The 17,044-nt window shown below is 46.4% G+C and overlaps 1 protein-coding gene across 1 annotated transcript in view; it reads left to right on the forward strand.

Annotated features, from left to right (window-relative positions):
• F8 (coagulation factor VIII) overlaps nt 1–17,044 on the forward strand; it is a 98,926-nt gene that overhangs the window by 9,625 nt on the left and 72,257 nt on the right. The window contains exons 3-7 of the mRNA XM_090060562.1: nt 8,357–8,481; nt 10,568–10,690; nt 12,081–12,293; nt 13,470–13,541; nt 14,536–14,643. Of these exons, the coding sequence (XP_089916688.1) occupies nt 8,357–8,481; nt 10,568–10,690; nt 12,081–12,293; nt 13,470–13,541; nt 14,536–14,643 (641 nt within the window). The remainder of the gene's footprint in view (nt 1–8,356; nt 8,482–10,567; nt 10,691–12,080; nt 12,294–13,469; nt 13,542–14,535; nt 14,644–17,044) is intronic.

The following is a 17,044-nucleotide window of genomic DNA, read 5'->3' on the forward strand; positions in this document are numbered from 1 at the left end:
GGAAGGAATCCCCCCCGCCATCTTCCCATGCTACATGTGCAAGGTTTTTTCAAGACTTCATAAGAGCACTGCATGTCGGTTGCAGCCAAGGCTGGGAATATGATTGCGGTGTGCCAGTGCTGGTGTTGGGGCTTAAACCTGGAAGCTGCTGGCCAGAGGTGCTTGTGCCTCCACCCAGGGTCAGACCCAATCACCATATCTGGAGTCAAGGAAGGAATATTACTTCGTGGTCAGATTGGTATGGATTGTAGGGGTTGTTGCCTTCCTCTGTAGTAGGGGGAAGGGGGTGTCAGGGTAGCCCTCTTCCTGGGATCTCTTGAGCATATATTAACAACGTTTACAGCAGCAGGACATTGGCCGCTATGTCCTCCTGCTTTACCTGTAGCAGGTTAGAGTGCTATATCTTGTATCAGGGTTCACTGTGTAGTTTTGCTAAGTGGGCAGATAAAAGATTTGTATGGGACAGTTTGGATAGGGATGATCCTGCTTCAGGCACAGGGCTGGACTAGATGACCTCTCCAGGTCCCTTCCAGTCCTACTTCTCTATGATGCTCTGGACTTCCTTTCTCACCCACTGGGAAGCTTTACAAGCCAGCTTGTTAGCAGAGTGGCTGGGTGTCAGATGCTGGTGCTGGTGCTGACTGTGCTGTACATCTTGTATGGATATACAATATGGCTGCTCACCTGAGTGGCATCAGGCTGGTACTTTTCAAAAGGACTAAGGTCAAGTTTTTGGTTTAAGTGTAATAATTGGAAAAAATATTAGGAAGTCCCCCCAGCTGATGACCTAGGTTTGAATATCAGCACCTACCATGCTGAACCTGTTCAGCCTCAGCAAGAGGAGGTTGAGGGGGGACCTGGTGGCTGTCTACAAACTCATCAGGAGAGATCAACAGCAAATAGGTAGAGCCCTTTTCTCCCCAGCACCACCTGGGGTGACAAGGAACAATGGTGATAAGCTGATGGAGAATAGGTTTAGGTTAGAGATCAGAAAGCAATATTTTACAGTTAGGGTGGACAAAATCTGGAACCAACTTCCCAGGAAAGTGGTCCTTACCCCTACCTTGGGCAAATTCAGGAGGAGGTTGGATGATCACCTCTCTGGGGTCTTGTGAACCCAGCATTCATTCCTGCCTGTGCCAGGGGGTCAGGCTAGACAACCTGTTCAGGCCCCTCCTGACCCTAGCTACTATGAAACTATGAAACATGCTTGTTTATTAGTCAATTCCAGGTACCAGTCTATAGGGCTAAATCTACAGGGCTAAACCTGAGTACAAATGCACTAAGGTTTGGGACTAAGAGTGCAGGAGTAATGGGAGTTTGAGTCATAATAGATCCTCCTGCATTTAGAAGCTGAGAACACCAAGCCAGTCTGTACTAACTGTGGGGGATGGGTGGAGAGGCAGGAAGGAGCTTTGTCTAACCCAGTGATTCCCAAGTGGGGTTACAGCAGTTTTGAGCAGGGTAGTGAACCCAAGAGAGATTTTCATTTTTCTCTAATGACCCTACGTCTCTGCAGTTAACAGGAGTGCAGTCTTACTGCAGACCAGCTGCTCTGTGGTAACTGTCTCTGTGCCTGTAATTCTAATATAATGAAGGTCTTAATCAGTCTCTCTGTCTGTCCAAAATGCTTTTGCTGAAGTGTGCATGCACCACCAAGATAGCGTTACTATATGTCTGGGTTTCCCTGGATGTGTCCCCGCTCTTTTTAAGCCCTCTGATCCCCATCTGGGTGGGATGTCGGGGATTCCCTTTGCTTCAGGGGTGGGGAAGCAGGGGGAGGGCAGTCAGAGGCAGTGGGCAGCGCACATGGACCTGCCTGCAGCTGTGGAGGTGCGCAGACCCATGTGGTGCTCCCTGCCCCTGGAGCACAGCAAAATCTTGGACATTTGGTCAGGGCAGGGGGAGTGGGGGTTGCAGCTGTGACAGGGCAGGGGGCGAGAGGAGGGTTGCCGCATAGGTCTGCGCTGGATGCGGAGGAGCGGCTGCCCTAGACAGTGGGTGGTGGCAGCAGCCACCGTGTACAAACTTCCTCCCCTAACGCCCTGTTACTTGGAGGCAGCGGTAGTGCGGGGTGGTGGGTGGCAGTGCTCCATCCCTGTCCGCCCTCCCTCCCTCCCTCCTCTCCCCCCATCATTCTTGATGGGCAGTTGGCTAGTTACCTCAGAATGGGCATGCCTATGCGTGCAATTAATGTGCATGAATAAACTCCAGAGTTTATTTCTCTAGAGTTTTTGCTCCCAGGCACAATCTTTGAATGTGTGCCTGGGAGTAAAAACTGCAGAGCGTATTGCTCCCTCCGGAGTTTATTCATGTGCAGTACATGAATCCTGTTGGAGCATCCCCAGGTTGCAGGAAACCTCGAGGCCAGCCTGCCAGACCAGAGCTGCTCCAACCAGGCTCCACATGCTGCAGAGCAGCTGGCTGAGGCATGAGGGTGCTTCAGCGTGGGGCTGTCTGCTGGCTAGTCCTTCACTGAAGTACCGTGTCCCAGCCAGCCAGGGCAGCATCAGTAAGTGTGCTACTGTGCAGGAAAAAACTCTGCATCAGGGTAATACTTATATTTTACATGTACTACCCTGCTGAAGAATTTATTAGTTTTGTGCATCCTAACAGGGGCTCATGTGTAGATGCTGAGATGCTTACTGCCCAGTTAATTAGTCTGCTCTGCAGTAAACGTCTCATGTAGACATGCCCAGTAAGCACAAAATAAATCAGAACAGCTTAGCTTTGTGTTATTCAGAGGTAGATGCTCTCATCAGAGGGTAAGAGTGGGTAAAGGACAGTTACCATGGAACTGCTGAGGTGCAGTTAAATCCCCAGCCCTTGCTCATTTCAGGCACATGAACAGTTGGGGTTGTACTTAATTATAGATCAGTAAGTGGGGTCATGGCTAAAACAAGTTTGAGAACTGCCAGTCTAACCTATTGGCTGTCAGATACAGTATGATCTTTCCCTGCAGCTGTGACCTAGCTGTAAGTGGTCCCTTACCTTGGTAGTTTGTATATTCTATGTTAGAAACCCCAAACCTTATTGTTAGAAGGGCTCTCTTTGCATTAGGTCAGTGATAACAATGAACAACCCTCTTGGGTATGATGACTCTCAGTCACTGCTGAGTTTGGCAGGATTTGAACCAGTCACCTTGAGGTGAATGTGTGTGTCGACCCTTCCAATTTCTGAGTCACTCAGTCTCCTTCTACTTCCCTTTAGTAAAAATTAAAGCAGCAAATGTTATTGCACATGAAGGTTAGTCATAAGGGGAGAGAAGTCTTTTATTTTTTGGTGGAAAAAATACTATTTAGCTTTTGCGCCAAAGAAAACAACACTGTTGCCATCAGCAAGTGCTCTAGTTACTGGAATTGGATTTGGTCCTGGGCCTGGGGCTGATAAGGCAGCGTCTTAAATCCCTGGAGAAATTAATGGCTTTGTTATCCTGATAAATGTGCTAGATTCCTTCTGGAATATTAGTTTAAGCAGCTTCTATAAAAATGCAGTAAAGATAGATGGTGCAGTCAACATATTCAATGCATTAAAGTTGCCTTATTTCTTACCAAGTAATAGCTTTAATTTCTAAGGGACTGGGATGCAAATTAGATCAGAAATTAAATGAATTTGGGGGCTACACTTCTCTAAAGAGAATTTAAGAAGATACTTTGCAGACCAGCATTTGGCATGGTCTATCTCCCAGAGGGGAGCAAGACTGGAATACTGAGGTACCACATGATTATAAGTCAGAGGTGGCTAAAATATGGCCCATGGGCCGAATCTGGCCTGCTAGGCAATTTCATCTGGCCTGCAGGTGCCCACCAACTAATTGTACCCCACCTAGCCCTTCCACCTACAAGGGTGGGAGCAAGGAACCCACATATACACCCCCTCAAAGAAAGTGCAACATACCCTATTGCACTTTGCTCCCACCCTCATATGCGGACAGACCTGGCCCAACCAGCATGCAGCTTCCAGGCGGGGATGCTGCTACCACTGCTGCAGCTGCCGGGAGATCTGCTCAGCTTCCCCAGCATCCCGCTTGCTCTGGGCACCAGGTAGGGAAGCACTGGGGGCAGGGGAGTGTGGAGTGTGGGGATGGGACTGGTGGCAGTGCAGAGCCTGTGCCCTGGGGGGCGGTGGGAATGTGGAGCTCAGGTAGTCAGGGTGTGGGTATGAGGGAGGGTGGGGTGGGGTGGGGACCCCCCCACATAGTCCCCCTCATGGCGCCAGCAGCAGGCGAGGGCACTTGGGGTGCTCGTGCCCAGCGCAGGTACTGCTGCCAGTGGCATGTGGCTCTAGCCAGCGCTGCACATGGTGGTGAGAAGCACAGCCAGGCTGGCGTGCCTCTGTCACGCAGGGATCCCTGTGGTGTACATGCAGCTCCTGCACTCGCACATCACCGAGGGAAGCCCTGGCAATGGAGCTGGCTGCGTCCCCCACCCCTGCCATGCAGGTCCCAGGACTCCACCGGAAGTGGAAGGGAGCCCTGGCCCCTGCTTCTCCGCGGAGTCCTGGCACCTGCGCAGCAAGGGGTGGGGAAGGCAGCTGGCTCCAGTGGTGAGTGAGTGCAGGAACTGTACATGTGCTGCAGGGACTCCTGTGCAATAGAGCTAGCCTGGCTATGCTCCTCACCTCCACGTGCAGCACTGGCTGGAGCTGTGCAGCACCGGCTGGAGCTGTGCACCACCGGCACGAGTGCCTGAGTGCTCCTGCCTGCTGTTGCTGCTCCTGCTGCCAGTGGGGGCTGTGCACGATAGGGGGGAGTGTGTAGGGCACCTCCACAACTCCTCACTCTTCACAAACCCCACACATCCACACCCTGCCCCACAACCCCCATCTATATAATTATAGATTATAATATAATTTCCCATCTCTGAATAAGCAAATTGAGAAGTGCACCAGGGCTCACACCCCCATGAGACGATCCAACATTTTGCACTATGGAAGGGGCAGACAGCCCACAGAAACAGGCTGGCAAAGTTGACCCTGTGGTTGACAGGCTGGAGACAAGACCTATGCCTATCAGTCAGTGACTTCTTTCTGTGCCTGCGTTAATCCCTTTGGCTGAAGTCCAATTGCTTAACTAGTGAGGGATTTCTCAAGGGCTGCATTATCATCTGATACACACAGAGCTGCATGATATTTTTGGGGTGATTACAGATTCACCAAAAATAGAATTTCAGATGGGCCAAAACTGTTAATGAAACTGGGTCAAGTTTGAGGAAGAGTCTGAGGTAAAAAATATCGAACAGGCTTTAGGAAATATGAAAACATCTTATTTTAGTATCTTCTAAATGAAATGCTTCATTTAGGAGTTGCCAACATGTTTCATTTTAGCATTTTCAAAATAAGCTTTTGGATTCCTTGTTTCAAAGAGCAACTGATCCAAATTTGAAAGAAGGAAAAGGAAGAAAGGTACTTAAAAACTGATATCCCACAAAACTAACACGACTCTTTATTTCGGGTTGAATTACATTATTTTGTGTTGACCTGAAGTGAATTTTTTTTAGTTTTTCCTTTAATTTAAAAAAAATGAAAATAATCGTGTTTTGGTTTGACTTCAACCATTTTTTAAAATTTTTTCTTTTGACCACTGAGACAAATGATCCATTATTTGTGCAGTTCCACATGTTAAGTGCATATCTTCTCCATTGCTTTGAAATGTGTGATGCCTCTTGTTCATTATTGTTTTGTGTGACTTCGGTGATAGACACTGCACAAACGGGAATACATGGGTTCTGCCCCTCAAAATCTGAGTAGATCCAAAAAAGTTCTTAAGCAGCATAGTTGCACTTTAGATAGAATATAGACACCTACATCAGGTTATCAGGAAATCTGTCTATCTACCCACAAAATCCAGGCCTAATCACTGAGAGTCCCGGGCAGCCTAGGTTTTCTGATGTAAATTCACTTGGATAGCTGGAGTTGAGCTACTGAGTGTGCCCAGAATGGCCACCATCTGTCTGAGCCGAACATTGACATGCCTAAGCCTGATCTAGTATATGTACACAGAGCCTCCTGGCCAGGATCGAGTCCTGCGCTCAGTCACTCAAGACCAAAGGTTGGCAATCTACAGCCCTGGGGCTGCATCTGGCATGGACGGAGCAGCAGCTTAGACAGCGTTCTGCAGTGGGGGCTTTTCCCATGCTGCATGGCACAATACCATGGCTGGGTGGCTGGATGCTTCACTCATGCCATGCAGTGGCAGAAAGAAATGACAGCAGGAAGAAGTGGCAGCAGCAACAGCCCAGTCCCTAGTGCAAGCCCCTTCTAATCGAGCTGGGTCCTTCCAGCCCACTGTTGGAAAACACTGTTTTAGACCATAGCTGAGTGGGAGTGCTGCTGCCCAACTGTTTGCAAAATATCCTAGGGTTAGAGCACTTGTTCAGGAAGTGGGAAACCTAGGTTTTGGGAAGCCTGAAGTCAAATATACATCTCCTACTTCTTAGAAGGGCAGCCTGCAACAGGTAATGGAATCTAATTCAAGAATCTAACCCAGAATCTAATTCCAGGGTCCAGAACAGGTTATGGAGTCTAATACAGATCTAGGTGTTAGAAGTTAAATTGAGTTCTGTGAAAATCTGGTCCTCCCTGTGGGTGTGGAGTGCTTGAAAATCTGGCTCTTTCAAACCCTGGAAGCACCTGATCAATTCTCAGAACAAGAAGTGTGACTAGGGAGTAGATGAATGGGGCACCAGCCCCAGGCACTGATGTAGAGGGGATGCCTGGATGGCAGCCCCCAGAGAGTCTGTCCCACTGCAGCAGATGTGTTCGTGGGGAGCCTGCCCGCCCTGTGACAGTGGGAGCAGTGGCCCGTGTGAAGGGAGGTAAGGCTCTCCAGTGTTGGGCAGCCCTCCCTCCCCCTCCCTGCCCAGGGCACCAAAATTCCTAGCCATGCTTCTGTTCACATCATCCCTAGAGCATAAGCAAACTTCAGTTTTGCCTCACAATTGCAGAAACTCAGGCAGGGAGGTTCGCCAGAACCTCACAGGAGCTTACCCTCAACCTTCCTGTTGAAACTGGGCTACTGAACAGCTAAGAATGGCAGAGTCCTGGGATTAGAAGGAAAGTAGGTAGGTAGGAGTCTGCCTCTATAGCCCAGTCAGGAGGGCACTCTCTTGGGAGATGGAAAACACAGGTTATTGTCTCTGCCCTCAGGACTGCTCATTCAATTCACATTCACTAGTAAATGGTTAAAGATATTAGCAAAAAGGTTTAGGAGCAGAGGCACAACCCCTTCTTTCCAACTTTTATGCAGCCCAGTGGTTAGGACAGTTCCCTAAGACATGAAGGGAAGGGATTGTTGTTACATCCCCCCAGGCTGAAGAATGCCTATGACCCAAATCTCCTATTTCCCAGGCAAGTGCTCCAAACTTCAGGCAGTTTAAAAAAGTGAGCCAGTCTAGGTGGGGGATTCAGGCTGTGAATCACTGTTTCACAGATGTGCCTAACTGCCTCCAAGTCAGGGGGAGAGGTGGCCTTTCAGATATGTTCTCTTGTACATTTTCTATTGGCTGGTTTAGGTGTACCCTGCCCACCATGTTGAGCTGTGAATCCCCATCCTAAGCACCTATATACTTCTGTTTGAATAACAGGAAACCAAGATGCCAAACTTGACATCTTGGACTGCACTGCTTGAGCTGGGTGCCTAAAAGTTAGGTGCCAGAACACTGAACATCGCTGTACCCAAGTCCCTTTTGGGATCTAGGCCTTTCAGTCTAATGCATGTAGGAAGTTCATGCTTTGAGCACACAGTTCATCCTAAGGTTAGCTCTGCTTGTGGTTGTGGAGTCCTCATGTTCAGCACTGCACAACTCAGGAGGTTAATTTCCCTCTAAGTATGAGATGCTGGCAAGTGCTGGAAGAAGGTTACTGGGCTAGGTGAACTGGATGCTTTGAACTGGTTTTGTATATCTGTCACACTTGTAGTTTTAAAAGGATAAACATGTACATTCAAGGAAACCTGGTAACCTTGAATGCTTTGTATTATGTGGACTAATGGATCCCATTGAGATAATAGTTCTTAAAAACTTTTATAACTTTAGAATAATTGCAAACATATCTGTCTGTCTGTTTACTGTACCCATTACTCAAGGCTGTAGTCAGCCTGTTTGTATGGTAAAAAAGCATAAGACATCACAATATGATGCATCTTATTCCAAAATGATTAATCCTGGTACATTAATCATGTTGTACTATCACCAGAAAACCTTGTAAAAACAATGTAAAAACACACCTGCAGGTTATCAGGATATATGAAGAGTGCATGAGGCATGTGGTGTCTAGAACTGGGAAATGGAGTCATGTTTCTGGGCAAAGGGAGATTTGCAAATATCTTTTATTTATTTCTTTTTTACTTTAAATTCAGGGCTCCAGGAGATCAAGGCCCAAGGCCTCCCTCCTTTGGCACCTTCACTCAGTACAAGAAGGCAGTATTTGTGGAATATACTGATGCCTCATTCACCCGAACCAAGTCCAAACCAGCCTGGATGGGTAAAAAGAATGATTTTTATCTACAGCCTAATGTTCTATATCTTTATATACATCGAGTGGTATTTATTTAGATTAGATACTGTGGTGAGGAGAAAAGTACAGATGTCTAGATATATCATTTCAAATAGCATCAGTTATTACAGTGATGATGCATGATTGATAATCATCCTGTATGGTGGGATACTAAAGAAACCTAAGGCACCTTGCAAAATATGTAAATCTATGTGAATATATTATGTAAATATCTCCAACCAGCAAAATGCCAGAACAAAGTTGCTATTTGAAAAACAGAAATTTGTTACAAAAGGATATCGATCATCATCTTCCCAACTGTTGTTCTCTGGTCCAAGCCAGCACTTTCAGTCTTAGTCCTGCACAGTAATAATTTTCAAAATACCATAATTTTTAGCTGTTTACAGAGAAAGACAATTAAAAATAAAGATCTGATATTTGTTTTAAGTGAAAAAAACAGTCTTCCTTTTACAACAGCACTCTGATTGATCTGTAACCATTTGGCCATACTGGCTTTAGGATGATGGACCAAGAGGATAAGAAATCTCTTCAAATGCCATATACTGATTTTGCAGGCACTGATTTTGATGGCTTTTTAAAATCAGACTTGTGTTAAACTCAATGTGACCCCAAAGATTATTAATAAACTGAAGTTCAGTTAAGAACATTGCTAAATTAGATCCCCTTTACAACAACACTGATGTTGCTGTTATTTTAATGACTGCTTTCTCTTTAAGGTAACTGGTTGGTGTTATTTTCAGATTTTTACTAACTTCAGAGGACAGATGGGATCTTGTGTCCTTTGGGACTTAGGAGTTATTGTTTATGGGCAAAATTTTCAGAAATATCTAAGTTCCATTTTGAAGTGTGAGGTAAGCCCTGAGGAGCCTGCATAAGAGTCAGTGGAGGGAGCTGGAGAGGAAGGCTGTTTTTTAAAATTCTACCTTATCCCCTCCAGCATTTTATCCCCTCCAGATTTTTAAGGGACAGTCCACTTCAGACCCCAGGCAGAGTTTCAAAGATCATCCTCAATTTGCTTTTTATTTCTCTACTCTCCATAAATGCATCATGGCACTGTGACACATGCTGTGGCTCAGGAAGGCTGCTTATGGTTTCTTAAAGGCAGCGTGCTTCCTTCCCTGCACCATGTGTTACCAGATTCTGTGACCCCCATGGAGGATTTATACAAGTACATTTTACCTGGCTCCTGTCTGCTTGGAAAGCTGGAGCCTGTGCAATCACTTAGGGCATTTTTATACACAATCCGGGGACCGGGGGGGCACTTTAATTAGAGCAGCTCCAAGAGTCACTCTAATTAAAGCACCCTCAGCATCTTGTGTATCAGCATCCCCATGCTTCAGAATGGCAGCGGGGGCACTTTAACTAAACCTCGCTGAACAAGCTTTAGTTAAAGCACCCCCACCACCGTTTTGAAGTGCGGGGACACTGATACACAAGATGCGGAGGCTGGCTGGAGCATGCTAATTAGCATATTCCAGCAGGCTCAGTTAATTGAGTCTGCTCCAATGCACTGTAATTGCAGCACATTGGACAGCCTCTGGGCACATCTACAAGCACCCTTAAGTTCTGCTTATGACATTTCCACTCCCAGACACATGAACTCTAAGCTGGGTTGTACCATTCTGCTTTAACAGCAAGTCTTGTCACAGTGTATCCCAACAGTTTACAAATCAGAAGTCAGAAGACGACAGCCTCTCTCATCTGTGATGTTGTCGTACTCTTAGATACACATGGAATTTCCCTCTTTTTTCATGTGCTAAGGATGTCCCATTTATTGCTGCCTGGAGAGCTCTCAGATCGTTATACTTCGGTGTGATGCATATAGAAGGTGGTTACAATGGTAACCACAAAAGGAAATATTACTTTGAGTTCCTGTGCCAGGAATAATCTCTAGCACATATGCCTATGACTACTCCTTTGGTTACTAAATACCATGTACACCTGGGCTTCTGTTGTCTGGCTTCAGGATATGAATGACTCCGGGTATTTCATAGTTTTAGCTGAGTCAGATTGTTTATACAGCAGTGACTTGGCAGCATTCTCATTCTTTCAGGTCTCCTGGGCCCCACCATTCGAGCAGAAGTCTATGACACAGTGGTTGTTACCTTTAAGAACCTGGCCTCTCATCCATTCAGCCTCCATGCCGTGGGTGTGTCTTACTGGAAAGGATCAGAGGGTAACACTGGATTTTTATTCTGGCTCTGCAGTTGCTCATAGGGCTTGTTCTCAGGACAGTAGACCTGTGGAAGCAGGGAGCTAAAGAAAATTTCATTGAATTTAGAGCTAAGTGGGAAGTCCATCTCTTTGCCTACACTTTCCCCCATTATACATACATTTAAAACTAACAAGAGAAAAGATCCTGCCATCCCTCAGACACTGCCTGCTGGTGGCAAAGGTGTGGAGCAGGAAAGAAAGACAGAAGGAGCATGTGTCATAAAATTATTCATTCAGGTAACCAAATAACACACTGGCTAGAACTCAACCTGGATTATTTACTGATGAAGAAATTGAGGGGCTGTTGGATTCTCTTCACCATTTAAGCACTTGGGTTGGCGATGGTATAGGACACTTACGGTGCAGCCATGACCTTAGTGGACACAGCTGGCCAAAGAGAATCTGTTGGTGCACCCATGGGGTAGATGCACACCAAGAGTCATCTGTGAGGGCAGTTCATCCCTAAGAACCAGTCTTCACCTTACTGTGGCAGGGGGCATACTCCCAGACCCAGTCACAGTGCCGGCCCACCCACCTGTCTTTAGGCACACTGCCTGCCTTACTTTCCTGCCACGCCTTGTTGTTAAATAATTCTGATGCTATCAGGCAGGAGGCTGCCCTTTCAGTGTCTTACTATTCATGGGCAGTAAACACCGACTTTCTCTTATTGTGTCCCATGCCTTGCAGATGTTTCTGTGAGTTGTGCTATGCTCCGGCCTGAAACTGGGCCCAACTCAGCTTAGTGTTAAGCCTCTCTAACACTAGGCTGAGGTGTCTAGCCTAGGTGCCCCACTGGTGCCCCACAAGCTGCATGTGACCTAAAAGGTGTTAACTTGCAGCCCCCAATGTCTTGGCACAGTTGGTGCTTCCCTTACTGCTCTGCTGCAGAAGTCTCCTGACTCTCCCTCCCCCTTCCAGCTTTTGTTGCTTGCCCCACCCTAGGGTGGGGCAGTGCAGTATGGCATGGCTGGGGGAGATGTGGAGGAGCCTGGGCATGCAGTGCAGTAGTGGAGGGGGATGTGATGCAGTGGTGAGGGGAGTGTCCATGCATAATGTGGCATAGTGGGCCTGTGGCTTGCCCTGGTGCAGCCCACAGGTACGTAGCCCCTGCTGGTGAGGGCTGTGGGGCATTCAGCCTGTGAGGCATCCAGCACCCAGCCACTTGGAAGTTGTACAGTCCTGGTCTAGATGACAGCCAGCTAAAGCTACAGAGAAACCCAGTGAGAAATGGAGGGGTTGTCCAACTTTGTCCTAGGGAAAATAATAAAACAAAGAGTAGCTTTATGGTGATAGCTTGCTGGTACAGTGAAAATGATGGGCTTCTCCCCTCTTTGGGTTTTTTTTTTTTTTAGGGGCAGGATATAATGATGAGACCAGTCAGTCAGAGAAAGATGATGATACAGTGGGTCCTGGTAAAAACCACACCTACATCTGGGAAATCCTGGAAAATCAAGGGCCAACAGAGAGTGACTCGTCATGTTTGACCTACTCCTACTTCTCTCAGATTGACAGTGTGAAGGACATCAACTCTGGTTTGATTGGAGCACTGCTTGTTTGTCGGCCAGGTAAAGGGGGCAAAGGAGTAGCAGACATGGAAGTTGGTGGTTTAATTCAATGGACAGTTTATTTGATCATGAAAGGTGAAACCTTCAAAGCTGCCATTTCCTTATGCTGAGGTAGACAGTAGGTTCAATATCCTAAGATGAGTCAAGATCCTAAGTTGAGGAGTGGCATCTTTTGCAGTCGACTCATTTTCTAAAGTGTCCCAGTTGTAGGGGTATAGGACTGTGAAGGGCTTCCCAGGACATTACCTGCATTCGCACACAACTGTTTACCCAAGTACTTCTAAAAATTGTCCAGAAAGTTAACACCCTTCCAAGTTTCCTGCTAGAAATAATTTGGTTGTCTCCTTCCCTCAAAAATGTTCAGACTGTGACTGAATCTGTGACTCAGATTTTAACTATATTTATCTAAAACTTTCCTGGAGATGCCAAAGCTATTACCAAGGGAATCTTATCAGGATGTGGCTGTTTGTCTATGTTTTTGGAAGCCTTCACCTATGCTGTGATTATTAGCTGTAAATCCAGGTGCTTTTCCAGATAGATCAGTGGATTTGATATGAACAGTTACAGATGGGTGGATACCAGCAAGGAGCCAAAGGTCACACAGCGATGCACATCCTGCATCAGAGTTGATGCCATTTGGGATATTTTTGCTTCTTCCATTTAGGATTCCTGCAGTTTTACCAGTATGGAGGCATATTAAATCTTGGTTTCCAATAGCTTCTAAGATGCAAAGGACTGAGGTGGCAGAGGGGATCCAGGTTGTTAAAAAAAGCTTGCATATCCCAAGAAAGTCAGGAGGACAGGACACTTTGTACTTTCCCCATCAATATCTAGTGCAGGGAGCCTTTCCTTCGTAGCTAGGTGGCAGCAGGCCTGTTTCCTTTTGGCAGCCCTCCCCGGCTTATGACCAACCCTACTAGATGGGGCACAGCATCAGATCTCCCCCACTAGGTAGTGCCCTTGTCACTTCAGCATTGGACAAAGCCATAAACAGCTGTAGGCAAGAATCAAACTCCATTGAAAGTGCTGCTGCTGCTTATCCAAGTCAGCCATGACAGGACAAATGCAACCCAGCCTTGGCCTTGGATTAGCCACCTCCATGAGTTCTTCAGGAGAAAGAGGGAGATACAACACATTCTTGTTCTTTATTTAATGTTTCTGTTGCATCTCTCATAGGGACTTTGACCAAAGATGGAACCAGAGACACATTGCAAGAATTTGTGCTGCTCTTCTCTGTGTTTGATGAAGGTAAAGAAGCAGGAATGAGGTGACTAGTTTTGGCTGGCCATGATGAGTTGTGACACAGCTTGATATTATAAACAAAACCAGTATGGCCCTATGCACCTTAAAGCAGTTGAAATGGGTTATAGCGTGTTTCCTTATCGAATGCATTTATTTTCTTTTAGAACTGGTAAAAGGTGATAGTCCTTTTCAGATTTATCATTGCCTCTCCTTAATTGGCTTCAGAGGCATTTCTTTCCCAACAGGAGCCTGAGCAGTGTCTCTGAAGCCCTCTCAGATTGGGCAAGGGAGCAGAGCTACTTTTTGAAATCTGATCTCCTGCACTGCAGTTCTGAATAATGGCTCCAGTTGGACATTGGGCTCAGAGTACTGGACAATCCCTCCTATTTTGGAAGCAAAAAAAAAAAAAAAATCACTGACTCTGAATCCAGGTGCAAAGGATTTTTGCAAGGTTTTACATCCCCTTTGGTGTTTGGAATAAAATGGAAATCAGAGCAAATGACAGTTAACATGAGACTGTGATGAAATCTGTGTATTTAAAGCCCAATCCAAAAAGGGTCTGAGCAATCTCAACTCCTGTTGATTTCAGTGGGAATTAAGGATGTTCAGTATCTGGCAGTTAAGTTTGTTTCTCATCTTGTAGTAGTACCTGAGCACATCTCAGGTACAGCACTGTAGTTCTCTCTCTCCATCTGAACAATAAATTGCATATAGCACAAACTGTTTTGCTGTGAGGTGCCAGTGACTAGCACTAAAACAATAGTACTACAGTGGAACATCAAGGGCACCAGAAGGAATCAATCAGTATGAAAATTTCATCAAATTAATGTTTGGCCTACAGTCTGAATGAACAGTGAAAAGGCCTCACAGCAGTCTCTCAGTGAGCCATTAGCTTTTGGCAAAACATGCATGTGGAGGGTGGCATAACCCTTAATACTTTGAGTTGTACTTGGAAACATTTGTAAATACTATGCATGTTGATCTCCTTCTTTGTTACCAGGGAAAAGCTGGTATTCTGAATCTAGCATCCCAAGAACTTCTCATCCCCTGCGTCACAACAGGCTTCAGCTGCATACTATCAATGGCTATATAAATGGCTCTCTGCCTGGTAAGTATGAGCCTTTGTACAGGAAAAGGGAATGGAGACTGCAAAAGAAAGTAAGTTTGGAAAGGACAGTATCACAATATATATGTTTGCACAGACCATAGCACGTGGGCTGTAAGCCCCAGCTGAGTTTTCCGGGTACTATCATAGGGGAATGCTTCATCACTTATAGGATCATGAAATCATACAAAATTAGGGGTGGAAGGGACCTCAAGAGGTTATATTGTCTGTCTTTAAAAGTGGACTGGAGGAAGCACTTAAGAAAATACTGCAGGGACAGTCCAGCATGACACCAGTTCATTTTATGTTTGTGGTATATTTCATACAAATAAACTCCAGTGACAAAGTTGTCAGTCATCTTTATTGGTCCTTGTCATGGCAGGGAGTCCTGCAGTATGGCCGTGATCTCCCCAAGGCCCCCCTTATTGTGCCAAGTGGGCCCAATGGGCACCCTTGATTTTTTCCTGCCACATCTTTCAGGGTAAATATATGATAGGGAGGCTGCCTTTATATCCTCTTGGACACGATTTTGCTGTACTCTCTGACCCCGTGGGCTCTTGGACCCCTTGTGGGTGTTTCAGGGCACCCTAGCCTTATGGGCCGAGTGGCTCCAGCCACCCCTTTACCACGCCCCAAGCCTCACAGATGGAACTGATGTTGTTCAGTCTGGGCCTTGTTACAGTTTGGCCCCCTGGTTCTCCCTGGGCTTTCTGCAGCCCTGTCTCTCACTATGCCTTCACTGGCACTGGCACACCCCAAAATGCTGTGCCCTCTCTGGCACCGGAGTCAGTGCTCCCCCTCCAAAATGCTGTGCCCTCTCTGGCACTGGGGTCCTCATGCTGCCATGTGTCCCTTATGAGGCCTCCTCCATCCCCTAATAGCCTCACCCAAACCACGAGTCTTAAACAGAAAAGAAAACACACGCCCCTGGGCTATAACATAAATCCAAGCTGCACCAGGGGTGCTCCATCCCTCACCAGTATCAGAGGCTGTACCTGCAGTCAGGCCTCTCCCCCTTAACTGCTGGCAGGGAACTGCTGTCCTGGCCTCAGCCCTGGGGTTTATATATGAGCCAGGCCCTGCCCCTTCCAGTCAGCTGACTGCTGGCAGGTGTGGGCCACTAGCTCACTCTGGTTGCCCTGGTAACCAGCAGCTGGGGCTCCCCACTCACTGCTAGGGCTCTTTCCCTAGCAGTTTCCGCTCTTTAAAGGAGCAGGGCACCTAAGTGCTCTGTGACAGTCCAGAATTGTATCCCAAATGCTTTTGGATAAAAAAGGAACAGCAAATGTTTCCCAAGGGGACTGGGAAATATTTTCCATTTCTCATTCCTGTGGACCAGCTTGACCCTTCTCTTATTAAAGTCCATAGCTAAATTTGTTTTAACTTCACAAAATCATTGAGTTTAAAGTTAGAGAGGACCATAAGATTATCCAGCTTGGCTTTCTATCTTACAAATCACAAAATTTAACAAAGTTACTTCAGCACTGATCACAATAACTACTGTTTGGCTTAGCATATCATCCAGAAAGGCACCTTCTCCAATTTTTCACCTTCTCTTTTAAAACACAGACACTAGAGCTGGATCCATAATTCCAGACCAGAAATACAATCACCTTTCTACTTCTATTTACTGTTCTCCTGTTTATGTAGCCAAGAATGACATTAGCCTTTTGCCATAGCTTTGCATTGAAAGCAGATGTTGGGCTGCTGGTCCACTACAACTCTGAGACCCATTTCAAAATCATTGCTTTCCAGAATGCACTCCCTGTGGGTCTGGCCTCTGTTTCTTGTTCCTAGATGCATGACTTTGGAATTGGCTTCACATACCAGGCAGTTTAGATAGCTCTGTGTGACAGACTTGTCCTCTTCATTATTTACCACTCCATTAAATGTTGTGTCATCCACAAATTATCCACAGGGATTTTGCATTTACTTTCACATCATCATGAAGAATATTGAATAACATCAGGCTTAAGACTGACCCTCACAGAACTCCAGCAAACATATCCCCAAGCAGTTGTGATTCCTCACTGTTGCTTACCATGTGAATTCCATTAGGCAGCCAGCATCTGCTCCTCTTTATTTACTCAGTCCTTATTCAGGGACCGCTTCCACTAGACTGAATGTCTGCAACTCCCAGCAGAAGCCAAAGATCTCAGTGGCTAAGTACAGAGAGTCAAAAAGCCCAAGGCTGAATTGATTCAGTCTTGGCAGGTTAGTCTAAACTGCAGAGATTAAACTGAGAAATAACTAGACAGACATTCGCTTTTGATTCAGGAAATGCAGCCACAAATGTGCAGTGGCTGAGGCCAGAAGCTAGGGGGCACTAGAGCATGGCTCTTTGGCACAAGGGCAGCATGGGTTGTGTGTTCATTTCCTCTTCCTTCTGCCCCTGAGGTCTCTG

This window comes from Crocodylus siamensis, chromosome 8 (assembly GCF_052110815.1).
Source record: "Crocodylus siamensis isolate JL-2025a chromosome 8, ASM5211081v1, whole genome shotgun sequence".
NCBI classification, from domain to species: domain Eukaryota; kingdom Metazoa; phylum Chordata; order Crocodylia; family Crocodylidae; genus Crocodylus; species Crocodylus siamensis.